General features: G+C 45.8%; 1 protein-coding gene across 1 annotated transcript in view; it reads right to left on the bottom strand.

Annotated features, from left to right (window-relative positions):
- crebbpa (CREB binding protein a) overlaps window positions 1-26,318 on the bottom strand; it is an 89,202-nt gene that overhangs the window by 14,414 nt on the left and 48,470 nt on the right. Inside the window, exons 5-22 of the mRNA XM_063198309.1 lie at window positions 24,441-24,554; window positions 21,653-21,892; window positions 20,173-20,281; window positions 18,763-18,885; window positions 18,068-18,185; window positions 17,479-17,584; window positions 16,978-17,040; window positions 15,938-16,056; window positions 13,973-14,140; window positions 9,809-10,012; window positions 7,857-8,091; window positions 6,380-6,498; window positions 4,454-4,693; window positions 3,700-3,788; window positions 2,449-2,529; window positions 2,086-2,142; window positions 1,115-1,192; window positions 917-984 (exon numbers count right to left, since the gene is read on the bottom strand). Coding sequence (XP_063054379.1) covers window positions 917-984; window positions 1,115-1,192; window positions 2,086-2,142; window positions 2,449-2,529; window positions 3,700-3,788; window positions 4,454-4,693; window positions 6,380-6,498; window positions 7,857-8,091; window positions 9,809-10,012; window positions 13,973-14,140; window positions 15,938-16,056; window positions 16,978-17,040; window positions 17,479-17,584; window positions 18,068-18,185; window positions 18,763-18,885; window positions 20,173-20,281; window positions 21,653-21,892; window positions 24,441-24,554 — 2,331 coding nt within the window. The remainder of the gene's footprint in view (window positions 1-916; window positions 985-1,114; window positions 1,193-2,085; window positions 2,143-2,448; window positions 2,530-3,699; window positions 3,789-4,453; window positions 4,694-6,379; window positions 6,499-7,856; window positions 8,092-9,808; window positions 10,013-13,972; window positions 14,141-15,937; window positions 16,057-16,977; window positions 17,041-17,478; window positions 17,585-18,067; window positions 18,186-18,762; window positions 18,886-20,172; window positions 20,282-21,652; window positions 21,893-24,440; window positions 24,555-26,318) is intronic.

The following is a 26,318-nucleotide window of genomic DNA, read 5'->3' as shown; positions in this document are numbered from 1 at the left end:
CAAGCCCCTACTACTGCTACATTCAAAAAGCACCTCAAGTCACATCTCTTTACTGAGGCCTAGGGTCCTTCACCCTTCCCTCCTCTTTCCCCAATTCCTCAGCCCCTTCTCCTTTCTGTAAAGCGACCCTAGGTTCCATGAAAGCCGCTATATAAAACAACTTATTATTCATTACTAAGTTATTATCATCATTACTATTATTATTATATTTAGCTTTCGGTAATATAGTTTTTCTGTAATATATTTTTCGTTAATACAAGAAAGCAGAGCCGTCAAAAATCCGGAAGTAAAAACCCTGTCATAGCTCCCGTCCTACTTGGGTGAGTAGCTTCTCTACCCGTCTTGAGTTCTCAGTAGGAGTCAATTGTATCAAATTTTGTGGCAGGGTTTTTATGCTTTCTGGTCTCGAGATAGACATCTATAAGAAAGTGAATTACTCAAAGTTGAATTAGCCATCATGTTGGAGTATCAGCAACTGTGAAACTGTGAAAGTGAATTACTCAAAGTTGAATTAGCTATCATGTTGGAGTATCAGCAACTGTGATAAGAAAGTGAATTACTCAAAGTTGAATTAGCTATCATGTTGGAGTATCAGCAACTGTGCCCCTCCGTGCTGGAAGATGAGCTTAAGTATGACTATTTGTGCAAAGCCATTTTTATTACAGGATAGACCCCTTGAGATGAATATCTCGCTTTCGAGAGGATCCTCAAAGTAGAGAAAAGTATCCCCTAACCTTTTGCGAACGGTGCATTTAAAAAAATAAATATATATATAAAAAATCAGGAGGCATGTGAGAGAGGTTAACGCTTTACGTACGACTATGGAAGATATGCACTTAATGAGCCAACCCAAAGAGAGGCTTTTTGACGCCAAGGGGAAACCTGGAAGTGTTGCCCTGGCCGTTCAGTGACTTACGTTTGGCAGAAAACTTGTTTTCCTTCCTTGTTTTCGCACTCTTCTTCAAGCAGTTGTCACAGATGAAGCTGTGGAGGACATTAACACTTGTCAGCAAAGGGTGCAGATGAGCTCCTGGCAATGGATGTGTATGACCCTACGAGATGTGACCGTAGAGACCGACCGAGGCCAGCTCACAAGGGGTTAAAATAAACTCACCCGGCTGGCCAGATGACATCGTAATGAAGAACACAGATCTGGTGCATCTTGCGACCGCAGTCTTTACATTCAATGAACCTGGGGAAGGAGGTTTTAGGGCAACAACAATTACATCATTATTACATTGACAATTTGCATGTTGCCTTGTCAGTTTAATGCAAAACACCACCATCAATTCACCCAATCCATTTCCCTCTCTAATGGACGAGTTTTAATCAATATAATCTATTTATTCTTTATATTATTATTATTATTTTTTTAATTAGTAAAATTTCAGACGACAAGCAACTGCAATAACGCTCTGCTGAATACTCAGCAACTCCTCTCATCTCACTTGGTTTTGCAGGAATACCTATGGAGCTCCACTCATCTCACTTGGTTTTGCGGGAATACCTATGGTAACTTTAAACGATGTCTCATATTGAACAGCAGGGGGTGCTGCAGTAGCTTTCTGACAAACATGATGCAGCCACAGCATACTGTAAGACACAGACTCTACCTGTAGACATTTCCCTAAATACAGAAGGTAATAATTGCCCTGACCACTGACACACATGCCTTGATGTGAGATATGCACCTTTCACTGAAAACTGTGTTGTACCAAGTCAGTTATTAACCTTCGAGAATCATTATAATGCGCTTTATTTCTGATGCGCTTTCCAAACACAGCTTTTGGTTCACAGCCAATGGGGGCATTAGCAATCAGGCCAAATGCAAAAATGAATGGCAAAATGATCAATAACCACACATAACAGATAACGGCCAGACGTAACGTGTGAATGCGCTGTTAAAAATAATTCCTGCTATGAGCAAGGAATAACAAAGTCACCGTTTGATCTTGTATTGAATGACTCCGATTTTATTGTGCATGGCAGTCTTTGAGGATTGCAACTTTTCACATATTTCTGGTCTGTGGACGTGGAAAGGGGGAGTGATGTTAACTTTAATTGACAAGAGTGTTGACTACTTACGGCTCAGGGTCTAGTGTATCATTCTTCTTTCTTTCAAACTGGTCTTTAGAAATCATCCTGCAGACAAACATTCGGCAATAGAGAATACATGAATAAAAAGCCAACATAATCATCATCCAACATCAACCATGAAAGTATTTATCAATGCAGAATTGTCAAGATTAATAAAATACCCGGTGGAGTTTCAACCGCATGCATTTTTTGTTTACTACGATGATCATTATCAAGTTTGACAGCCATTTCATTTTCCTGTAATGGCCACTGATCATGTTTCAGGATTCCAATCACAGGGAACACATACAAGAAGGCACGCGGAAAGCAGAGGAAAGCAAAAGGAGAGAAGAGAATGAGTTTAAAACGTACGTCTGTGGCTGTGCTGGGTCGTCTCCAAGTGTTACGCTGTCCCCTTGGATCTCGTTAAAGCACTTTTCACAGAAATGATACCTGAAAGACACAACACCGAAGGAGTGAGGCTACTGCCAATAAATCCCATCCCATTTACATTGTAGACACTGTTAAATTATCAGCTTTCTGAAAAAAACCCATTATTGTTCTTGCAACAATATTTGATGTTTCATGCCTTCTCTTTCTTTCTTTTGAAAATACCAAAAAGCACTTTCCTTTTATAATTGCTTTTCATAATTATTTGCAATTGATTTCGTACCAATAAATAACTCATGATAATTGCTGCAATAAGCTCTATTAATAATATCACGCATTCTGCAGTTCTGCTGAAAACTGCAATACTAATAAAACTGTAGTAGCACGAGTCATACACCAGGGGGAGCAAGGAGTCACTAAAGGAATTCAGACATTTTACAACGCAAGGATGCAGAAGCCAAACAGAGGGAGGGGAGAAGAAGAAGAAAAAACAAAAACAAAAACACTAATATTGAATTAATGGGCCTGCAGCTAATATTGAAGGGCGGTCTGAACAGAAATCTCCTCTAACTTTCAACGTTAACACTGACATATCTGAACGCTGCAATAATGAAGGGAGAAACTACATCTGATGCCAATCAAACCGTAAAACCCCTTCAGCACCTCGCCTCAGATTAACTCCTCACTCACAAGTAAAAACGTGCAACATGCAAAGGCCTACACTTCAATATCCTGTCAGTAATCTAGGACACACATTCTGTATTGATGACATAAGTGGAGTCTTCCGTGCGCTTCATTTGGCTACGGGTGGCCTGACTTCCCCCAGTCAAGCCACGTCGCTGACTGCTATCAGCACAGACATCGAAAAACCACTGTGCGTAACCCTCGTCCCCGATTCTGACCTGGGTATGTCCCTGTCACTTCCTTTAAAAGCCTCGACAGTGACGCACACGTGGATCTGGGTGGCCTGCTAGTGACCTGCCTCGGGGATGTAAGTGCAGGGCTGATTGTACAACAACAACAAAAAGACAAAAAGACCTGATCCTGAACTTTACATTTTCACTCTGTGTAGTAAAGGGAACTACTTTAAGATTTGATGAAGTAAACTTATATTTTTGGTGTGGTGTGGATGAATGTTTGCTTTCTTGCTGGCAAACACGGTCAAGCAATATATAAGACACTAGTACACCCACGCTTGCAAGACTGGTGGTATTCAGGCAGAGTTTCCCTCACCTGTTTTGGTAGCTGTAGTAGGTTCCATCACGAGATATGGTGCATAGCTGTTTGCCGTAGCAGCACAGCGTTTGCGGAGAGAACTCGTACTGTGGATGGGAAGAACAAGAAATTATTTCAAATGATAATTTCAAGGAGGTGAAAGGGAGACAAAACAGTAGAATTTGTTCTTTTTTGTTTTGAACACCTTTCTGATTTCATGGCTCAGATAGAAAAACGGACAGTTCTTCTGAAGCAAAATTATATTGAAGACCCAGGATCTTCCATTTGCAACTGAAATAGTAACTTTTAAGACATCAGCCAGATATGGCTTGAGCCAGGCCAGTCAGTATTCTATTAAGATTTATACAAAGCAATACCTCAAAACTTTCATTTTTAAAAGTGCACTGTGTAGAAACGGTGGCCAGAGTAGGAATTGCAACTATGCTGATCAATGAAACTGTGCTGCCTTTTGCCAAATTTAATCATTTCATCAACATTTACTAAATAATAAAATCATATTTACAAGTATGGCCTAAGCATAGTAAGGTTTGCAACTAAATACGTATATTTCTGCAAATTCAAAATGGTGGACCATGGAGAATATCCCCCTTTTCATGTATGAAAAGTGCCATTTTCCCAGTCATAATGAATACTTAGAATTTGATGGTGACAAGTATTTGTGGAAAAGGTAACTTTTCTGAATGGGCAGCATTAATATTACACAGTGCACCTTTAACACGTTTGTTTCTTCTGATTGGTTACTCCACCTCACCTTTCTCCCGCAGCAGTAGCCCAGCCCTTGCATGACCGGGTCGATCTCCGACTCGAAGACCTCGGCCAGCTTGGAGCAGTACTTGTAGACGCGCGACGTCTTGCGGTTGTAGAGCCAGGCGTTGTTGAACATCAGCCAGACGTCGTCCACGTACTGCCAGGGCTCCTGGTACTGGCCCGTGTCCAGCTTCCGCTTGATGGTCGACAGGTCGATCGGGTTCTTCACGATGTCAAAGTAGTCCTGATGACGGGGACGGGGACGGGGACACAGAAAGAAACAGCAGAGGAAGACAGAAGGCAACACCGGTTAATGGTTCCTTATGATTCTTGATGTCACAAAACCTCGTCTCAATAGTAAGGCAGAGCACTTTGTCTTAAAAGTCAATGACTGGAAATCTTGATCCATCAACCAACTTAAAGAAAACATAATTGATCTGGTATGTCACAAAACTGAGATACACACTTCTGTATACAATGACGGGTAAAAAAAAAAAAAGGTCGATCTTGTCACAAAACTGGCGTAAACAATTCAATAGGGACCTGCCATTTAATTTTTCCCCTGAGAGTCAATGACAGAGCACCTAGCTTAGTCAACCAATCAAGCTTAGAAATGGAGAGAAAACATTCTGGAATGATTGATCTGCTAGGCATCACAAAACTGTGGTAACTATAGGGCTCAGGATTTTGTCTTGCGCGTCAATAACAGAACATCTTGATTGATCAACAAATAAATGTAAAATGTTGAGAAAATATAATAATTGATCTGATAAATAAATAAAAATATTTGAACAACAGATCTCAGGACTGATCATCAATCAAATTTAACAGTTTGAAAAAATTATTGATTATGACAACTGATGGTTGAAGCTCCGATTTGTTGGTGTGGATACAAACTGAATAACAACCATCACAGTAGTCTTATGAGTTGATCACACACAAAATCCTTCAAAGACTATGAAACTGAAACAAAAATCACTTAATTTTTTATGGATACATTTTTTTTTCAGAGACATGCCAGTATCTCAGTGTCCATACTTCACCCTCCCATTCTGCGCTCATGCTCCTTGAATAATTCAGTGTGTTTCAATAAGTGTCTGTGTCTGCGTCTACAGTCGGCCCAATTTAAGCCAATTTTCTCCCCATTTGTCCTCTAATTGTATTGTGAGGAATGGCAGGGTTGAGTTAATTGACTCGACCGCTCCAGGACAACCATGTGTGTGTGTGTGTACTCTAGGGTGTCACTAGGACGTGATGAACGTGTGTGTGTGTGTGTGTGTGTGTGTGTGTGTGTGTGTGTGTGTGTGTGTGTGTGTGTGTGTGTGTGTGTGTGTGTGTGTGTGTGTGTGTGTGTGTGTGTGTGTGTGTGTGTGGCCATTAATGCAACAGTGGCAAAGATGCTCCAGAAAGTGATTTGCACACGCACGTTTGTGTATGGGTCAAAGACGTCTTTGTCATTCAGTGTTACAGACACTTTCCGACGACTGTAACTGCAAAAAAAACCTGATTTTTAAATTGTTTCCAAGTAAATGGATGACAGCCGAGGCTTTCATGAATTCCCTGTAACAATAAATACATTAAAAGAGTCATGTTTTTTTACAGTTACAGTCAGCAGAAGGCATCCGTTACACTGAATGACCAGGTCTTTCACTGAACGGGGAAATAGGGGCGCTCCACCCTCATACCTTTCATACCTCCGCGGGTGCACCCTCATACTTCTTTTTTTTTTAAAAAATATATAGAAATTACTTTTTTGAGCGCCCCTAGTAAATTCCCCCCTTCACCCCCCGCAACCTGCCATGATGCTCCCTCATGCCAAAAATTCCTAGAAAAAGCCCTGATGACAATGTCATTTTGCATGTCTTTGACCCGTATGCATGTGTGTGTGTGTGTGCCTGTGTGTATGTATGCAACTCATGTGTCAACTCACAGGGATGCCGAGCAGCATGGGGTCCACAGGCTGTCGGAAGGGTAGCGACTCCGGGTCCTGCCTGTAGAGGGACTCCAGCGTGGGCATCAGAGCCTGACGCAACTCCTCCGGCTTAAAGACTACAGAGGAACACACAAAAACACAGGGACATGGTTAAGAAACAGGGGTCCGTATCTCGAAAGCGTCTTTCCTAACGACGGTAGCAACGTCCTTCGTAAGAGCGACTCAACTCTCTCTTGACAGCGACGCTCACCACTAAATCCAAGGGAACGCTAAGACGGTCTTAAGATGGTTAGCAACGACAAGAATCGAGAAACGGACCCCAGAAACAGAAAGAAAAAAATAACAGGGAAAGAAACAGAGAGAGGGAGGAGAGAGGGAAAGAGAAAGGGAAAGAGGGGGGGAGAGAGAGATGGTGAGTCAATGTATTTCGCTGAGTCATTCTCCTGCCTGGCAAAGTGAGTCATTAGGATTTTTTTCTGTGTATAACATGTCGCAGCCGTCCAGGTGAAGTTATGCAAATGGCTGGGACTGGGAGAGCAGCGGCGGCAGTTATTTGAACCTTCAAGTCGCCAAGGGCCAGAGGCAAAATGCATCACAGCTTGAAACATTGCATCCTAAGAGGAGGCACCAGTAGAAGAAATAGACAAAGGCGAAAATAGAGGACTGAATGTAAAAACTGGAAAGATCGACCGTGCTAGGAGAGCAGAGAGGCAGAGGAATGAGTCACTGAGAAGAAGGGATGAAAAGATTGTGGGGGTAATGAGAGAGAGAGAGAGAGAGAGAGAGAGAGAGAGAGAGAGAGAGAGAGAGAGAGAGAGAGAGAGAGAGAGAGAGAGAGAGAGAGAGAGAGAGAGAGAGAGAGAGAGAGAGAGAGAGAATAGTAGGTTTGACTGACGCTAGATTTAATATAAGACGGAACTTAAGTTGACAGGAGCACATTAGGAAAGAAAGACCAGGGTAGGAGCAGAGGTAGAGGAATGAGAATGAGTCACTGTGCAAGAAGGGATGAAATATTTGGGAGTAATAACAGAGGAGAAACAGGGGAGGGGGGAGAGAGAGAGAGACAGAGGAAGGTAGAGAATAGGTGGTCTGACAGATATACTGGCTGCCGTAGAGATGGAACTAAAGGGAAAACCCCATTACTAAAGAGGGATGAGGCATGGATAACAGGGGACACGGGTACGGGGGAGAATAGCAAACGGACAGCCACAGCAATATGGAGAGAAATATGGAGCAAAGACTGAAACAACAGCACAGAGCAACTCCCTTTTTACTGAAAATTATAGGCTTTCAATTACTATGTGTGTGACACAATGATGGCGTCATTTTTTTATTTTATTGTATCCTTATTTTATGTCCCCTTTAGTATGAAAAGAAGTTAGGAACTGCATCTGTGTGCCGCGGTGTCTTCGCTCCAGTCAACTAAAACTAAGTTATTATCATCATCATCATAATCATCATCGTCATCACTCACTCTTCCTGCGCGACTGGGTGGGCGACGAGGACGAGGAAGTGACCGTGCCGTTGGCCCCTGCCTCCTCTCCAGCCTCCTCTTTGGGTTCGGCCTTGATCTCCGCTTTGACGACGGGCTTCTTCTCCTCCACCTCCATAGGCTCCTGCTTGGCCTCCTTCTTGCCTGCACCTCCTCCACCCTCCGCTGGCTCCTCCTTCTTCACCGATAGACTGCTGGACGACGAGTCTTCCTCCGTCTGCAACCGCAAATCACAAGACACATTCGCGTCATATGTCGGGATCGTTTATATCAATTTTTGTGAGACTAGGGGCCTATACTACAAAGCTGGTTCAGGATAAGTTAGGGTTAAGTTAAGAGGTAAATCATCTAATAGAAGAGCCTGGAGTCCTCATTTTCTTAAGAAAAGCTCCTGTATTAGATGATTTACCTACTAACTTAACCTTAACTTGTCCTGAACCAGCTTTGTAGTATAGGCCCAAGGTGTGCTCTTTAGGTTTGCCAAGTCCCCTGAAAAGATGTTTTCGCAGTCATTTTGCACAAATTTTTCAGTTTACAGAAGTTGCAAAGTTCCATATCCTATTTCACTGCGACAGCACTACACAACATATAGCCTTATGCCTTGTTCACACCAGTAGCAACCAACGCAAATGGAGCGACAGAAGTCATTATTTCTCTATGGAGGGTGCGCGACCAGCGCGAATTCGCCAGGGGCGAAGCGAACTGAGCGACCAGAGCGAATTTTAACGATTAAAGTGAAGCTAATCTTATGATAATGAGCTATGACACGTTTCTGCAAAAACCAATTGGAATGTTCATAATACAGGGTTCCCACTCTAATTCAGATATAAAATTCCTTGATTTTCCATGACTTTCCAGACCCCAAAAACAGAATTTCCATGACCACTTCCGTAAAAAATGACGTTCAAACGTTTTAAAAAGTGTAAAAACTGAAGATTATCTTCACCCCTCGAGATGACGCCGAGCCACCGCCAGAGTTCAGTGGGCTCATTGCATTCTAGAATGTTGCACATTACAGTGCGAAACCAAACCGTCTGTGGCGAAGCGATGTAGTATAATCAGTGAGAAACAATGTTATACAGCAAACAAAAAGGTTTTTGCTTCTAAACAGCTGTTAAGAAAATTCCATGATATTCCATGACTGCATTCAAAATTTTCAAATTCCATGACTTTCCATGACTGGAAAAACTTTTATGAAATTCCATGATATTCCAGAAATTCCATGACCCGTGGGAACCCTGATAATATTTCCGAATGTCCCAGGCTGTCAAGCCTGAGCCGTTATGTGATTACTTAAATCAAAAATGTCAATGCCGTGTCCAGAGCATATACAGCGAATTCAAGGCGAAACTTCTTCTGCTACCTCTGCTACCTCCGCTACCAGGCAGCATAGTTTGCTCTTGGTCTGAACACGGCATTACTAGTCAGGATCAGTCATGTCTTTGATGGAAAGATAACCTCACACGCATCTTCATTAATTATTATACGGCTGTCGTTAGATGAATGGGTTCCACCTTGCAAACCACTTTTCTGAGATTTTTTATGAGGTGCCAGTTTAACCACTCACGGATTCGAAAATACAGTTCAAATCATTACTGTAAAAAAACTGCTGCGTTCCACTTATTTTCCCCCCTTCTCCACTACGTTTAAACTTTGAGTACGTCACATCTCAAAACAACATCTCGCAATCCTAGTGGTTCGAGAACTGGTCGAATCTGAAAATACCCTTACCCCTACCCTCAAGACCCTTGAGTAACTCAATGGAGACACAAAGGTCCGGCAAGAACCATGTGACAGGTTTCTAGGGCCTGTGTGTGTGTGTGTGTGTGTGTGTGTGTGTGTGTGTGTGTGTGTGTGTGTGTGTGTGTGTGTACACTTTAATGCTTTTAACTATATGAAAACTATAGATGGCCGTTCTCTCTCTCCCCCGTTACCTCCATCTTGGGTTCCATCTTCATGCCGGCTCCACCTCCGGCGCCTGGATGGTAGTCCTGCTCGTCGTGCCGCGTGGGCTCGGCCTTGGGCTCGCTGGCCGTCACGGGCAGGTCCGCCAGCGCATGCTGCGAGTGCATGTCAGCGCTGGCAGTGGAGGCCGGGGTGGGCACCCGGTTATCCACGCTGGCACCCGTCTGGGTCAGCTGCACAGAGAGGGGGGGGGGGAGGAGAGCGAACGAGGGTGGAGGCATAGAAGGATACAGGACAAAAAGAGATAGAACGAAAGAAATGCGAAAGATCGACAGAACAGATCCAGAGGAGGGATGGAGAGAGAGAGAGAGAGAGAGAGAGAGAGAGAGAGAGAGAGAGAGAGAGAGAGAGAGAGAGAGAGAGAGAGAGAGAGAGGGGGGTGGGAGGGTGGAGCGAGAAACAAAAAAAAGAAGCAGTCAGAAAAACTATTATCAACTTATTAAAAGTCACAATTACGTATCTACCTATGACGGACTCGTGCAATGCATGTCACTGGAATGGAAAGATGCAGTAGTTTCATACTGTTCGATTATACGAATGTCAAGCAACAAACCATGCAAACAGAATGGCATGCTCTGTGCAGCAACCTCTCGACATATCAGCAATTCCTCCGAGGGTTTACCTGGCCGCAAAAATGAGCTATGCTACCTACAACCAGGCACATGCTGTATCAAACTGCATTACATTTACTACTAGAGCACCATATTATACTTCAAATATTGTTTGCACCTTCGGATGATAGCACCAAGTCTAGTCTGGTAGTTTACCCACGGTGCATCATGACGTCACAGACCATCAAATGGGGACCCCAGAACTACGGTCATGCAACACTATGAATACTGACCATGCAAGGCACTACATGCAACAGTGGAGCAATTGATATTGGCCCTCAGGATGATCCATCATCTAATATCGTCAAACTTTACAAGTGAGAATGAGGTGATGATGGGGACAATGATGACGTTGAGAGAGAAGAGGGGATCGTAAAAAACTGTAATGGCAGCATAATCGTTGCCTGCTGCCTTCTCGTTAGTGACAGACACTCTGCTCGATCTCGGTAAGCCCCTCCATTTGTCCCCAAATGGCGTCCCTCGCTTGAAATCAACACCATTTCAAAGTCGCTGTTGCAAGACTTGCCTGAATTAAGAAATGGGAGATCAGGGGTTGTGTTGAAGTCAGCACAAAGCTAGAGGTTTTTTGTTTTGTTTCGGTTTTCCCCAAAATAATTCTGAAGTATGAATGTACGTGCAGATTGCTTGTACAATGTCAGCTAGCACAAGGACGCATACATGGATGATGCCTTTTTGGGCAAGTGTCTTCAAATTGGTCCTTCTTATAACGAATTCAAAGGAAAATCTTAAAACCTCTCAAGTGTCAAGTTGGCATTAGGTTCATGACTTAAAGGAGAACCTAATCCCCAATCTAAGCAGTGTGTATATGCACATTTTGAGCCTTATTGTGTTGTATTCTGATAACCAAGGCCTGTGGCTTGAGACACGGTTAAAGTTAGTCAAGCAAAACATTTGGGAGCCTTTATTTTGGAAAGGTTAGTTACAAAGAGGGAGCTGGGGTGGAGCGTTTTCTTTTTTAGCAAAGCAACAGAGGGCCAGGCTGACAGAAACAGAGACAGAGAGAGATAAAAGAGTGCAGGGCAGCGAATCCTGCTTCAATAAAGAAAGAAGGATAAAAAAGAAGGTAGGGCTGGAGGGAGGATGGGAAAGCAATGAGTGGTGGTCGAGAAGACGCTGGATGGTGGCAACATCGACAAGTAGGGGAGAGACCAAGAGAAAGGATGCGGTACATTGAATCCTGGATACGTAAGTAAGGAAGGAAGGATGGGAGGCAAAGAAACAAGAGGTGGGGCTGGGGATGCAATGACTGTTGGGTCGGTGGGTGGTCGAGGAGATGCTTGGTGGGTGGGTGGTCGGGTGAGGTGGGTTCATGACGTCGACTAGCAAACGGGAGGACGGAGTGGAGCGGAGGGAGGGCGGGCGGCTGACGGAGGCTGGTTGGGGGCTGTCTCACCGAAGGAGTGGTAGTAGTAGTGGCAGTAGTAGGGGGCTGCTGCTGCTGCTGCTGCTGCTGCTGAGCCTGCTGGAGCTGCTGCAGCTGCTGCTGTGACTGCAGTAAGGCCACCTGCTGCTGCGTATGCGTCTGCTGCTGCTGCTGCTGCTGCGGCGGAGCTACAGGCAGACCGGCAACCGTGGTGGAGTCCAGCACGGGGCCGGACAACGACACCGACCCAGACACAGCAGCAGCCGAGGAAGAGGAGGAGGAGGAGGAGGGAGGGTGGGAGGTGGGTGTGGAGGAGCGACTTGAAGCAGCAGCAGCAGCCGCAGCAGCGTTGGCTATGGTGGTTGACTGGGGAGGTTGCTGTAGGCTAGCGGCGGCAGCAGCAGCAGCGGCGGCAACAGCAGCAGCGGCGGCAGCTGCAGCCGCGGAAGAGGAAGAGGAGGAGGCAGAGGAGGAAGGTGGCGTTGGGGTGGCGCGGAGCGAGGCCTGGGGGGGCAGCTGTGTGGCGGAGGAGGAGGAGGAGGTGCCCAGGGGGTTCAGGGCGTTGAGGGGGAGGCTAGCCACCGCGGCCGCAGCCACCGTGGTGTTGGGGGGAGCCTGTTGCTGTGGCTGTTGCTGCTGAAGGAGGAGGGAGGACGCCACGAAGACACACACACACACACACACACACACACACACACACAAAATACAGAGGACACGGCACACACGCACACACACAAACAGAAAGACGAGAAAGACAAGGACGAGAAGCAAACACACAAACACACACACACAGAGGGACACACAGACCACACATACACAGAAAGATTGTAGCTTGGTGGGTACAGGGAGGAGGTAAGGTTTGCAGCAATGTCGTGTTAGTGTTGCCACAGGGATGGGTTAGCATGTCACACGGCCTCAGATATCAACGTATCAACATATTTTTTTTTTTTATTATTTTTTTTTTAAAGGTCCATGTGTAATTTGTTTGTTTCCAGAATGGATGCTGCCCGGTCACAAATGTGATCTTTTTGATGAATATTTAACATTTGTTAACTTGGTAAATATTCATGACAAATTCAGATTAGCGAATGGAGAGCAGGCATTTTGAACACAAACTACTACATTTACACGCTGGTGCTTCAAAAAGATATGACTATGCTGTGTGCATGCATGTTTTCAAATTCAAATTGCAAGATGTGGAACCTACATAACTTTTTGACATGTCAATGTCCTCAATTCCATTCGATTCGATTCGATAAGACACCATAATATAAACAAGTCAATTTTTTTCTCTCTACGAAACATTTCACTGATGACCTATCTACGTCTTCAAAAGGTTAATGAACTGTTAAGGCCGGTGCGTTTATCGCCCGTCTGTGAGTGAGTGAGTGAGTGAACGCAAGGCTTAAGGGTTTTTATTGAAGCAGGCAGGGCGTGGACGCACAAACACGCGCTATAAAACACGGCGTCTAAAATGGCCGACTTCCACCCATTAAAGTTCCTCGGGAGCAGGAAGATCCTTCCACAACACGATAAACATCCCAGCACACTCCTTTCAGAACACAGTGACCTCATATTGGATTGCATGCAGCGCTGAACTGTATATACACTCTTCAGAGCAAAAGGTCACTGCTATCTAGGAAAAAAAAAACTTTTGCACGAAGGCAACAATTCTTGTAGCAATCCAGCAATCGCACACATACATATCAGGATACACCAGATAAGTGTGTGTGTGTGTGTGTGTGTGTGTGTGTGTGCGTGTGTGTGTGTGTGTGTGACAGCCATACAGCATACTGATAATATAATGCTGAGGGTGGATGATAAGTAAGTGCATGTGTTGGTCAAAAATCATCAGCAGTCATCAGTCAGCTGTCTGCATTTGTCTTCTCCAGACCAAAAATGAAGCTGAAAGCAGCAAACAAGAGTGTGTGTTTGTAATATTATAATGGGAGTCAATGAGGGCCTCGTAATAATAGCTGTGTGTGTGTGTGTGTGTGTGTGTGTGTGTGTGTGTGTGTGTGTGTGTGTGTGTGTGTGTGTGTGTGTGTGTGTGTGTGTGTGTGTGTGTATGTGTATATGTCTGTGTGTGTGTGTGTGTGTGTACACCGCATCGTCCCTCTGCTGCCTGAGGTCCTCACCTGCGTGACGGCTGCCTGTCCGGTGGTCTGGCCCAGGCCCACGGTGGCCGTCATGGCCGCGTTAGCGTTGAATAACTGCGTCTGATTGGCCGTCTGGCCCACCATGGCGCCCGCGTGGCCCCCCATCATGGCCTGGCCCTGGGGCATCCGCGTCGGGGACATGCCCACCTGCGCGAAACACACAGACACACACACACATGTATGTAAGACTAACGCAGATATTTCAGACAGATACACACAAACAAACACACAAGTGAAGGGAGGGAAAGTAACGTAGGTGTAGAACGAAAGAAGAGGGGAGAGAGAGAGAGAGAGAGAGAGAGAGAGAGAGAGAGAGAGAGAGAGAGAGGCAGACAGAGAGAGAGACAGACATAGAGAGAGAGAGAGAGAGGAGTGTACAAGAGGAGAGGGGAGTGCGGTAAAGGAGAAGTATAGTTTAGGAGAGGAGCATCAAAGAAGAAAGGAGGAGTGTAGGGTAAGAGATGAGTAGAGTGTAGAGGAGGGGAGCAGAGGAGAAGAAGAGATGCAAGTAGAGGAGAGAGGAGGATCGTAGAGGAGGATCGTAGAGAAGGAGAGGAGTAGTAATGTAGGGGCATTTGGAGAGAGTTTAGCGGAGAAGACAGCTGTGGAGTAGTGGAGAGGAAGAGAGGAGTGAAGAGGAGAGAGAGAGAGAGAGCACGGGGAATGAAGAGGGAATGGAGCACAGGGAAAAGAGAGGTGGGGAAGAGGCAGTGTTGGCTTTTGGATCGGAGAGGGAAAGCAGGGGTGCATTTCTCAAAAGGGTAGTTGTTGGCAGTTAGCAACTTGGGTAGCTGCCAATGGGAAATTCTATTACTTACAACCAACAAAGTAGCTACCGTAGTTAGCAACTATGCTTTCGAGAAATGCACCCTTGTGCAGGGGGGAAAAGAGAAGACAAGTGTATGGATGAAAAGAGCAGCATAGAAGAAGAGAATAGAGCTAAGGTGAAGAGGAGTGAGAAAAGTGAAAGGGCTGCTTTACTGATGGAGTGTACGAGAGGAGGGGGGAGAGAAGGAGGAGGAGGAGGAGAAGGAAGAGAAGGGAGGAGCATAGAAGAGAGAATAGTGTAAGTGTGGAAACGAAAGGGTGCTGTACTGATGGAGTGTACGAGAGGAGGGGGGAGAGGAGGAGGAGGAGAAGGGAGGAGGAGAAGCGAGGAGCATAGAAGAGAGAATAGTGTAAGTGTGGAAACGAAAGGGTGCTGTACTGACCGGGACGGAGCTGCACGGCAGGTGGGTTCATGGGCAAGGAGAAGAGCATAGGGGAGGAGAGGAGTGGTGTGTAGGGGAGGAGGAGAAGAGAGGAGCCATAGAAGAAAGAAAGGAGGAGAAGAGTGTAAGGGTAAAAAGGAAAAGGCACTGACCGGGACGGAGAGCATGGGCGAGGAGAAGAGCATAGGGAATGAGAAGAGCGGTGTGTAGGGGAGTGGTGTACAGAGGAGGAGAAGAAGGAGAAGGAGGAGAAGAGCATAGTGAATGAGAAGAATGCTGTGTAGGTGAGTAGGGGAGTGGTGTACAGAGAAGGAGAAGAGAGAAGGAGGACAAGAGAGAAGAGCGTAAAGCCAGGTTCAAACTGCACGACTCCCTTATTTTGTGTGCAATTTTGGAGTCGGGTGGTGGCTCACACATGAAGAGAATCGCAACAGTCAATCTTATCCCTGATCATAACCACACAAGACAATGGCCGGCGTTCCATTTCCAGTCGCAAATATCAAAGTGCTCAATTTCTACTTTTTGCGATCGGTGACTCTTTGAGCTACCAACGTTCCATCTTAGAACGTTGCACGCGACTAGGAAATCTTGCCCGACAATCGCTTGCGGGGAGGTTGCGGGGGGTTACGTTCTACCGATTGTCGTAAGGAGGGTTTTCAGCTGAGAATCGGGCTGATAGTCGTGTCCTTTGAGCCTTGCTTAAGGGTGAAATTGAAAGGGCAACTTGACTGACCGGGACGGAGTTGATGTTCATCTGAGGTGGGTGGTTCATGGGCGAGGCGGCGCGGGCCGCGATGGGCGCCGGCGTCAGCTGCACATTCTGCATCGGCATGGAGTTGAACTGGTTCATCCCTGAAAACACACGCACACAGACACAAACATACAATGAGAGACTGTGCGAATATCCTTTTGCTGACACACCATAACATGTGAGCACACATGCATACACAGACAGGAGCTTTGCAGCTTTGCTTTTGCTTTGCGCACGCACACGCACACACAACCAAGCAAGAATACTCAAGGCAAATTCACCCGATAACTTTGAATATGTACAACATTTGAAACAAAACAAGAGAGCATCTACTGCAAGAGCATCTACATGAACACATCGACACTTTGTAGCATGGCACAGATAACCGCTACATATCTTCGGCCATTTGCTGCAGACAGACGGCACAAACACACAAAAAGGCAACCAGGCAAATCTGAATAGACATGTATATGGTACGCGCAATCAACGATGACCATAGAATGACAAACAGAAAGAATGTTACCAGGCGAATACACCGGACGCGACAAGATCCAGCGACAAAGAATCGCTGGACTGTGCAGCAAGAGAGATGCGAGCGATAGAAGCGACAGAGTGTGTCCGTTGAAAGCAGAATGCAAGCATTCCAACAATCCCATTGGCTGTGGCGGCTGCCGCCGAACCGCATCATGGCTAATTGGCATAATATTCACCGAGTTCAACTACAAACTGTTGCTCTAGTCGCTCCAATCGCCTCCAGTCGCTCCAATCGCTTGTCTCTTCTGTCTCCAGCGACTTAATACAAAGTCAATTACTTCTGTCTGTCTTGCGCTTGGTCTATTCGTGCGGTTAGACTGAGACAAACACACCATCATAGAAGCACATTTGGCATGGCACACTGTTACAGACAGACAGACAGACAGACAGCCAGATAGACAGACAGACAGACAGACAGAAACACAGAGCAACAAGCTGGCGCTGGCATGAGATGGAGAGTGGAGTGGAGGAGAGGTGGATTGGAGTACCTTGAGACACCTGCATGCGGTTCATGATCTGATTTGGCACATTGGGCATAGGCATAGGTCCATCTGAAGAGGAGGAGGAGGGAGAGGGAGAGGAAGAGAGAAGGAATGTGAGAACCTCAGACTTGGAAAAAAAAATAAGGAGTACTTGCCAGAAATGATACTGAAGCAAAATGAAGCACAGATTTAAAAGAGATTTCAGAATAAGGATTGTGCGTGCGTGTGTGTGTTTGAGAAAGAGAGAGAATGTTGAGAAATGAAAACGAGAAATGAATGTTGAGAAATGAGAAATATAGAGAGTGCACGTGTGCAAGTAAGCCACTTTGTGTCAGAGTGTGTGGTGCTGTATTGTCTGGTGAGTCTGTTGGATGGTGTGTGTGTGTGTGTGTGTGTGTGTGTGTGTGTGTGTGTGTGTGTGTGTGTGTGTGTGTGTGTGTGTGTGTGTGTGTGTGTGTGTGTGTGTGTGTGTGTGTGTGTGTGTGTGTGTGTGTGTGTGTGACTTACTCGGTGGCCGGTTGGGAGGCTGCTTGGCTAGCCGCGATCGCCGCTTCTCCTCCAGCTCCTTCTGGATCTTGTAGATCTTCTCCGCCAGGAAGTGGTAGTACTCATCCTAAACGTCACGAACACATGCAAACAAAAATCTTATCAGTTGGTACGTTTAATTTATATAGCACGTTTAAAAACAGCAACAACTGGTCAAAATGCTGTACAGTGTCACTTTGACACGGTATGGGCAGAATAACAATATGGATAACAAGACATTAACCCCACTTTCTCCAAACTTGCCCTACCTCCCCGATTCCCGGACAAGCACGCACATGACACCTCCCCTGCTGTTAGCGGACTCGTACATTATAAGACTGATAAAATCTGTAGACCTGTCACCATCTTAAAAGGTCAGGGAGAATTGTCCCAAATATAAAAACATACACCTCTTTGTCCACATAACTTACTAGCTTCACTTTGCCACAGTAAGGCAGAAGAACAATGTGGACAACCGCGCACACACAGTAAGGCAGAAGAACAATGTGGACAACCGCGCACACACACACAAGCACACACACGCATCCACACACACGCAGGTGACACTTACCCTGCTGTTAGCGGACTCGTACATGTCTCCCTCCACTTTGCGTGCGTAGGCCACCAGGTTCTCCATGCGCCGGTCCTTCAGGGCAGCAGGGTCTGGTGTTGGAAATATGGCTTGAACTCTGAAGTAGGAGGAGGAGGAGACAGGAGGATTAGGAGAAAAGAAAATCATGCTAAAAGCTAATAATAATTTCTGATTTCACAAATCATGGATGAAGATCACACATTTTCAGCTTTATTACTGCCATTGAGTATGTTTTGGCCAAAGAGTTTAGCTGGAAGTAACTTTAGTATTTCTTTGATTTTAAGTCGTTTTGGTTAATAAAAAAAAGCATCTGCCAAATGCAATGTAATAACTTAATTTCTTGAGTGCAGTTGCTTACGGCATAAGTCTTGGATGAATGAGGATCTTCTCAAACACGTCTTGGCTTTTCAAGTTGGATATGTAGGAGAAGGGAAGCATGTTTGTGTGTACTCACTGCTTAGTTGTAACTTATAGTATTTGTAAGTGCAGCAGAGAGTGTATGGATGGTTTGGGTTTTCAAGAAAGATGTGCAGGAGAAGGAGGAGGGTACTTATGTTGACTCTCAGCCTCTACACATCCAAACCCGAACCCTACGCACACTTGTAGCACACATGTTTTCAAGATGCATGCACATGGGAGGGGGGGGAGAGGGGCAGGAAAAGTGGGGGACTCACAGCTTGTGCACCAGGTGGTTGCGCAGGTCCTGAGTGACGTGCTCGTGCCACGCCTTGCGCATCCCCGTGCCCGACAGAGGGGCGGCCGTCGCACCCACGCCCGAGTCGGTAGGCATCAGTTGACTGTAAAAACACACACACAAACGTGCGCACACAAACACACACACAGACAGATCAGTCACGTCAGTTGGGCACAGGTGACAGACAAGTTGTCTTCCGTTTTGCCAATGTGGAGGAATATCAGCTTTCTGACTGACTGACTGACTGACTGCTGTTGTTGACACTTGAGAACATATATTTGGCTGAGCAAAAGCCCTCTGTGTCCAACCTCAATGGATCTCATTTCAGAGAGGCTTAATTGACTTCTTTATTTCCCCTTACTCGTTGAAGCACAAACTGCATATCATTTCCCTTAAGTATAAAAACAACATTTCAGTCCTCAGACCTCAAGGAGCATCTCAACCTATTGAGAAAAAAAAAACATCCACAGAAACCGAACAGAAGATGCACAATTGAAACTAGAGATGCACCGCAATGAAAATTTGTGGCCGAAACCGAAACTGAATAATAATTAATCACTTGGCCATAACACCGAAACCGAAAAATACAGTTCAGTTAAGATATCAAAAGCTAGGTTTTTCACTATTTTTAAATATTGCTGAAACCTACGGCTTACAATACAATACATGTCGAGACATGTCTTTCATAGAAAAAAATATTTACTTGAAGTCTTCATATGTTCGAGTAGAATTGAAATTAGTTTAATTAATGCCCATTTTCAATTCATTCTCTATTCGGCCTCCGATTAGGCCACTCAATTGGCTTTCGGCCGAAAATCGAAAGTTTTTGCGTTTTCGGCCGAATACCTGCGAATTTCTGTTGCCGAATTTTCGGTGCACCTCTTATTGAAACAGATGATGGGACAATGTTCATTCCTAAAGGGCTAATGTAATAAACAATATAGTAGTACACATAATGTGTGTGCGTGTGTATTTTGAGAGCACTGAGTCATCTTCACAGTTGTGATGCTCCGCTATATAAATGCATGTTGTATTGTACTGTACTGTATACATCAGGGATGGACAACTTTCATAATAAGGAGGGCCACATTTTTTCATCGCCACCATCGGAGAGCCACATGACCACAGATCTGACTGCACCTGACAGATTTCAAGGTGTAGTTGGTTGCCCACTGACTGCCAATAATGTTTGAAGGCAAGAGAAGTGTTCTGTCTCAGTCAACAGACAACGGATTCAGTTTTTTAAAATGATGTTTTATCTACGGGCCGTGCTGAGTGAGGAGGCGGGCCGCATGTGGCCCCCGGGCCTCCAGTTGCTCATCCCTGGTATACATGAAAGTCTACAGACTGTGTGTATGTGTATGTGTGTCAGGAGGAGAGTGGCACTCACTTGTTGGGATTGAGCGTGGACGGCAGTGATGAGTCTGAGTGCAGATTGGTCTGGTCGGACGAGCCCACGCCCATCGACCCACCCCCAATGGTCATCTGATTGGGGCCCCCTGCGAATGGAGAGGAGGATGATGGAGAGGCCATCGGAGAGAAAGAAAGAAGAGAGAGCAAGAGAAAGGAGAAGGAAAAGAAAAAGAGGTGGTCAGATGTTGACATGATGAATGCATCGTAATGCAAAGGGAAACGTTCTATTCCATTTTCAGGTCTCCACCTCCCTCACCCCCGTATTTTTTTTTTTTATTCCATCTTTTTATTCCATCTCTGCCATCTTGCTCACAGTAACACGATCAAAATCTTGTTTTGTGGAACCAGAGGAAGTTTCATTTAAAGTAAAACAAACAGACTGACAAAAAGCGCCAGCTGACTGGATTTACATCATTTGAAAGAAGTGCTGACTAGACAAAGTCTTGCTTTCCCAAGAAAGAAAGCGAAAGATGTTGGTAACCGAGCAACAGCAATCATAAAAAAGAAAAAGAAGAACAAAACAAATTGTCTTTGTTCCGAATCGGTGGCGCTGTGGTCAAGCTTAGTGCTGCTGACTGATTTGGACATTCCGTGTGGCAGAGGCAGACTCTTGCTGCTTTTCTACATCTGGTATCGAAACTCCAAGTTCAGCTCAGTCATTCCTGAGAGATGACCAAGCACGTCTGCTGACCAGAAACCAGGGTGAGGGGGGCCTTGTACTGAAATCAAACACTTGTTTCAGCTGTAAATGCGTCTCTCCAGATAGAAACGATCTTTGATTAAACTTTTTTTTTTCTGCAGACAAGGGCATGTTGATAAAAATAAAAACTCCATTGTGACAGGTGCGCTTTATCCCCCTAAATTTAATTAACCTAATGAGTCCCTCTAGCCAAGTCCCACCCCACCCCATGAAACCGTCTCCAATGACAACCAAGTGCGTTGAGCAGCTGAAGATGCTCGTGTTGGTCAGAGTGGACACTGTAGCCGTTTTCACAATTACAATTGAAGGATCTTACTAGCACCACAAACAGCACTCCTGTTCCACTCTACAACATGTACCAAGTGTGCAGAGTGGCTATAGCCATCGTTAAGCGGGGTGAAGGGGTTCCGTAGCCCGATTCAAAACAATTACAACAGGACAGTATCAAATCCCCCAAACAGCACTACCTTCTCCCCTCTCAACCCTCAACCAGAGAGAGTAGAGAGAGAGAGGTTCCATTGGCCCATTGTTTCCGGGTTATATTATTGCAAGGGGGAGGGGGGGGAAATCCCCCTTTAGGCAGACCTAGGCAGACCAAAGGACTGTTCTATTCAATGCTAGGAGTATTATGACATGCCCCTTTAGGCAGACCGGAACCTGGTCATGTTAGGTGCCCATAGCAACCTATTACATTGGCATATCTCTATATACTTAAAGAATCTCTGCCTCAACCCCATTCCTGCTGCCCTCCACCTACCAAGTGCGTTGATGGGCCGTAGCTGCTGCTGGTGGGGCGTCTGACCGGGCGTCTGGTTCGGGGTGGTGCCGGGCTGCTGGTTGCTGTAGGGCAGGCCCAGGGCGGCGTAGGCCCGCTGCATGGAGCTGGGGTCGATGGTGGTGGTGGAGCTGTTGATGGCGGGCGCCGCCTGCTGGCCCGGTGCCCCCACCACCGCAGCCATGGCGCTGGGCAGACCCACGTTGGGCGGACTCAGCATGGCTGCACCAGGGAGAGAGGGAGAGAGAGAGAGAGAGAGAGAGAGAGATGGATGAGGTTAAGTCTATGTATTTATTTGTTTAGATGAGCCATCTCTTTTTTGTGAGGGTCCTACTAATTTATTAGAATAGCAGGCAGGCCGTGGGGCCTCCACCACCAATGTCATGACGATGGGAAGAGCAACGTTGGGCAGACTCAGCATGACAACGCAGAAGAGAAGAGAAAGGAGTTATTGCTACCCCAGATGAGAAAATTAAAGATAAACGAGGAGAAAGGAGGTGAGATGATGAAACAAATGAAGGTGGGCAGCGCCGTGTTCGGCAGACTCGGCATGGCATCATCAGGGAGGAAGAGAAGCAGTGAGGAGACACATACAGAGAGAAATATTGGAGGGGTTCGGGCAATGTAGTTCTTGGCTTCCAGGAAGGAGAAAAAAAGATGGATAAGGCTAAATCTATGTATTGTATTTATTTACTTTGAAGCATAAGCCCTTGAGATGATTCATCCATTTTTAAGGGGGCCCTACCAATTTATTAGGTGAGCAAGAAGAGAAAGATGAGTAGGAAGAACGTGAGACCACAACATCATAACAATGAAGGCTGTTATGGAGCAACGAGAGAGAGAGAGAGAGAGAGAGAGAGAGAGAGAGAGAGAGAGAGAGAGAGAGAGAGAGATATGTGCAGAGATGGCAAGAGACGAGGCAGAAATGAAACTATGGAAGAATGGACAAAGGTACTGTTATAGGGACACAATATAGGATGACGTCATTTGCGCAGTGCCCGTGGCATGCCTTTCTCAAAATCTACAGTCACGTTTAAATAAACTCGCTGTGAGAATGTTTTTCATCACGGAATATCAGCAGTTGATACAAATCTGAATACGGTATGTAACGTGACTTTGGATATGAGAAGTGTTTCCCAGAACACTACGACCAGGTCGCTCTGTCAAAAGTTGCATTTGGAGTTTTCTGACAGCGGATCATGGAACTGGCGAGTCATCTTTCACCATTACTAATGACTCAAATAAGCATCAGTTGACTCTGGACAGTGATTAATTAAACTTTGAATCCTACCTAGAGCCCCTTTAAAAGTAAGGGTAGTAAGAAGAAGTAGATGGAAGAAGGAGGAATTCAAGGAGCAGTGGGTGCAAGAATAAAAACAAAAAATGAAACTGAGGGATAAAGAATTTAAGACAAAAAAAAGCTAAGCAAAAAGTGGGCTTGTGGGGTTGATTAAAAAACATCTTATCCAACTTCAACACACTCTCCATTCTCTGGGGAGTTGAGGACACGCAATCAGTAATGACTGCTGGACTCACAACTTCACTCTTGGAAATTCAACAAAAAAAGTCTTAGGACCTCGTCCAAAAAGCCGAACTAACACAGGGAGCAGACCGAAAGAGAAGAAAAAATATATGAAGGGGTGGGGAGAAAAATAATCATACAGCAAACACTGATGACGGTTGCATCAGCAGAAAGCACTCTGCTCGACAGCACACACATTTCTGCAAAGGGAAACAAACAAGTTTTTCTCTCACTCTACCTCTCTGGCTCTCTGTGGGGTGATGAAAGACACAACACAGAGAAAAGAAAAAGAAGGGGGGGCAAGAAATGAGGGAGCAAGAAATGAGAGAAAGAGATGGAAAGTCTGAAAGAAATGGTGAGAGAGGGAGAAAGATGGATAGTCTGAGAAACAGAGAGAGAGACGGATAGTCAGAGAGAGAGAGAGAGAGAGAGAGAGAGAGAGAGAGAGAGAGAGAGAGAGAGAGAGAGAGAGAGAGAGAGAGAGATGCACAAACACCCACTTTGATGGCCGCTGCACTGAGAAGACGCATGTCTTGAGCTCTGTGTGAGTACTGACAGAAGAAAGAGTAGCCTAGCTTTTGTGGGCTATTGTCCTAATTTTTGTTTCATGTTTTCATCAGTGTTTTGTTTGTCTTGTTTTGTGGAAACTGAAGAAAACTATTTTTGCACATTCCTTGTTTTGGCCATCATTCTGACTGACCACTCCATCCGCTCGGCACACTCTATTGCACGCACGCACGCACGCACGAGTGTGTAACTGGCGACTGGGCTGCTGATTGGGCCGGCACTGTTGGAGAGTGAGTCTGGGTCCTGTTAAAATGTGCCGGTTGCCATGAGGGTGAGAGGCAGAAGAGAGAGAACAGAGAAAACAGCAGCCAAAAAAGAACAGACTGTGAGTAAGGGAAAAAAGGAAAGGGAGGAGGAGAAGGAGGAGAAGTGAACAAAGAAATAAAACCAGAGGAAAGAGAACGATGGGAGCAGAGACAGAGGATAGAAAACTCGAAGCAGAGAAAGAGAGAGAAAGAGAGAAAGAGAGAGAGAGAGAGAGAGAGAGAGAGAGAGAGAGAGAGAGAGAGAGAGAGAGAGAGAGAGAGAAGGAGTAAAGAGGGGATGGAGTAAAGAACAAGAGAGGTTGAGATAAAGCCAGGGAGAGAGTGAGAGAAAAGAAGAGTGGGGTGAAAAAGGCGAAGTGGAGTGATACGGAGGAGAAAACGATTTTGTTAGTTATGAGGGGGAGGGGAGACTTACGCTGCGGGTTGCGCTTATCGCTGGCGTTCTTGAGCGGCAGACAGACGGGACAGTCGTGCCGCGTGCAGTTCTTCCAGTGAGAGATGATTTGCCTGGAGGACGCACAATGAGCCACTGCAGAGAGAGAGAGACAGAGAGAGAGAGAGAGAGAGAGAGAGGGAGAGAGAGAGAGACAGAGAGAGAGAGAGAGAGAGAGAGAGGGAGAGAGAAAGAAGGAGAGAAAGAAGGAGAGAGAGAGAGAAAGAAGGAGAGAGAGAGAGAGAGAGAGAGAGAGAGAGAGAGAGAGAGAGAGAGAGAGAGAGAGAGAGAGAGAGAGAGAGAGAGAGAGAGAGAGAGAGAGAGAGAGAGAGAAAAGGAGGGAGAGAAGGAGGGAGAGAAAGAGGGAGAAAACCAGGGAGAGACGGATTAAAACCATGAACACGTTCCCAGACATGACCATCCAGTGCACAGCACATTAGCCTGCAGACTACATAACGCAATGCATGGCATCGTGAGGTGAAGTGGGGTGAAGCAGAGCTGTGCTGTGCTGTGCTGTACTATTGCTGTGTGGCGCTTTGCTGAGCTGGTGCTTGTTGGTACTGCTGGGGCAGTAAATGAGATGAAGAACGAAACACCAGCAGCTAGCAGATGACAACACTGAAAACCACAAAGTCCTACTGGGACCACATCCAACCCCCACCCCGACCACCTCCACAGAACACACATCCACATACACTACTGAGACGAAACAGATATGACACACACACATATAGACACGCACACAATATAGCCAAACATTTACACACAGACACGCACGTACGCACACACGCACACTTTTCCAGCAGAGCTCACACAGACAGACAGACAGACACACACACACACACACACACGCACACACACGTCATTACAGATGAATGCACGCATACTGTAGACACACACATACTGAAACCAGAGGCTCACATGGGAGAACTCAGCGTTTTTTTTCCCTGAAAGGTACAAAAACTCACCACACACACACACACCCACAAACACACACAGAACATGCAGAGTTTGGCTACAAAAGGAAGCGTGACATGTTCCTAGAGGATTGGGTTTCCAGCCTCAGGGCCGATCCCTCTCTTCCAAACCCCCGTTATCCCTACATCCCCCTCTTCTCCTCCATCTCTCACTCTACCCCCTCTCCTCTGTGACTCTCTCAGGACAAGCAACTCTGCATCTCCCCTTTCCTTCCATCTTCCTCTCCATCTCTCCCTCTCCCCATCCCCATCTCTCGGCACCAGTGTGTGTGCGTGCGCGTGTGCGTGCGTGTGCGCGCGTGTGTGCAGCGTGCATTCGCGTTACTATGCTCGCCAAGAAACCCTTGTAGGAGAGCTGGGAGTGAGTTGCGGCAGATCTGAGATGCCTTGGCCATGCGAGCAGCATTTCGGGGTGAACGTGAGGATAAGCTAATAACTAGCTGAGGGCCTTTTATTGCCCTCTCGTTGCTGTCTAAGCATCTCTCTGTGACTAAAAAAATAAATAAATACAGCGCCAGTCACGCTGGGACATTTGGCACACACAACTCGCAACCCACATTTTGTACGAACAATACAAAGTGAGATTACGAGAATACTTTTGATTGGTTGCTTGTTCTTTCTTTGCTCTTTTGTTGGTATTTGGTGCAACACTCGTTTCCCATTGTGCTGTTATACTTGGGGATGACTGTGACTGAACAATACTGGGCGGTGGTTGGTGGTGTTACAAAAAAGCTTTAAAAGTAAACAAACTGAAAAGGTGATCTCAAAACAAGTTATGTTAAGAGGCAAATTGCCATGGTTGCCTGTGACTTTTTTTTCTTCTCCATATCAAAAGCGGAGATGTGCGAGAGTGTCTGCTGTTCAGCATCAGATGTGCGGTTTT

Source organism: Engraulis encrasicolus, chromosome 1 (assembly GCF_034702125.1).
Source record: "Engraulis encrasicolus isolate BLACKSEA-1 chromosome 1, IST_EnEncr_1.0, whole genome shotgun sequence".
Lineage (NCBI taxonomy): Eukaryota > Metazoa > Chordata > Actinopteri > Clupeiformes > Engraulidae > Engraulis > Engraulis encrasicolus.
The sequence above is the reverse complement of the archived record's forward strand: the minus strand, read 5'-3'. Positions and strand labels throughout refer to the sequence as shown.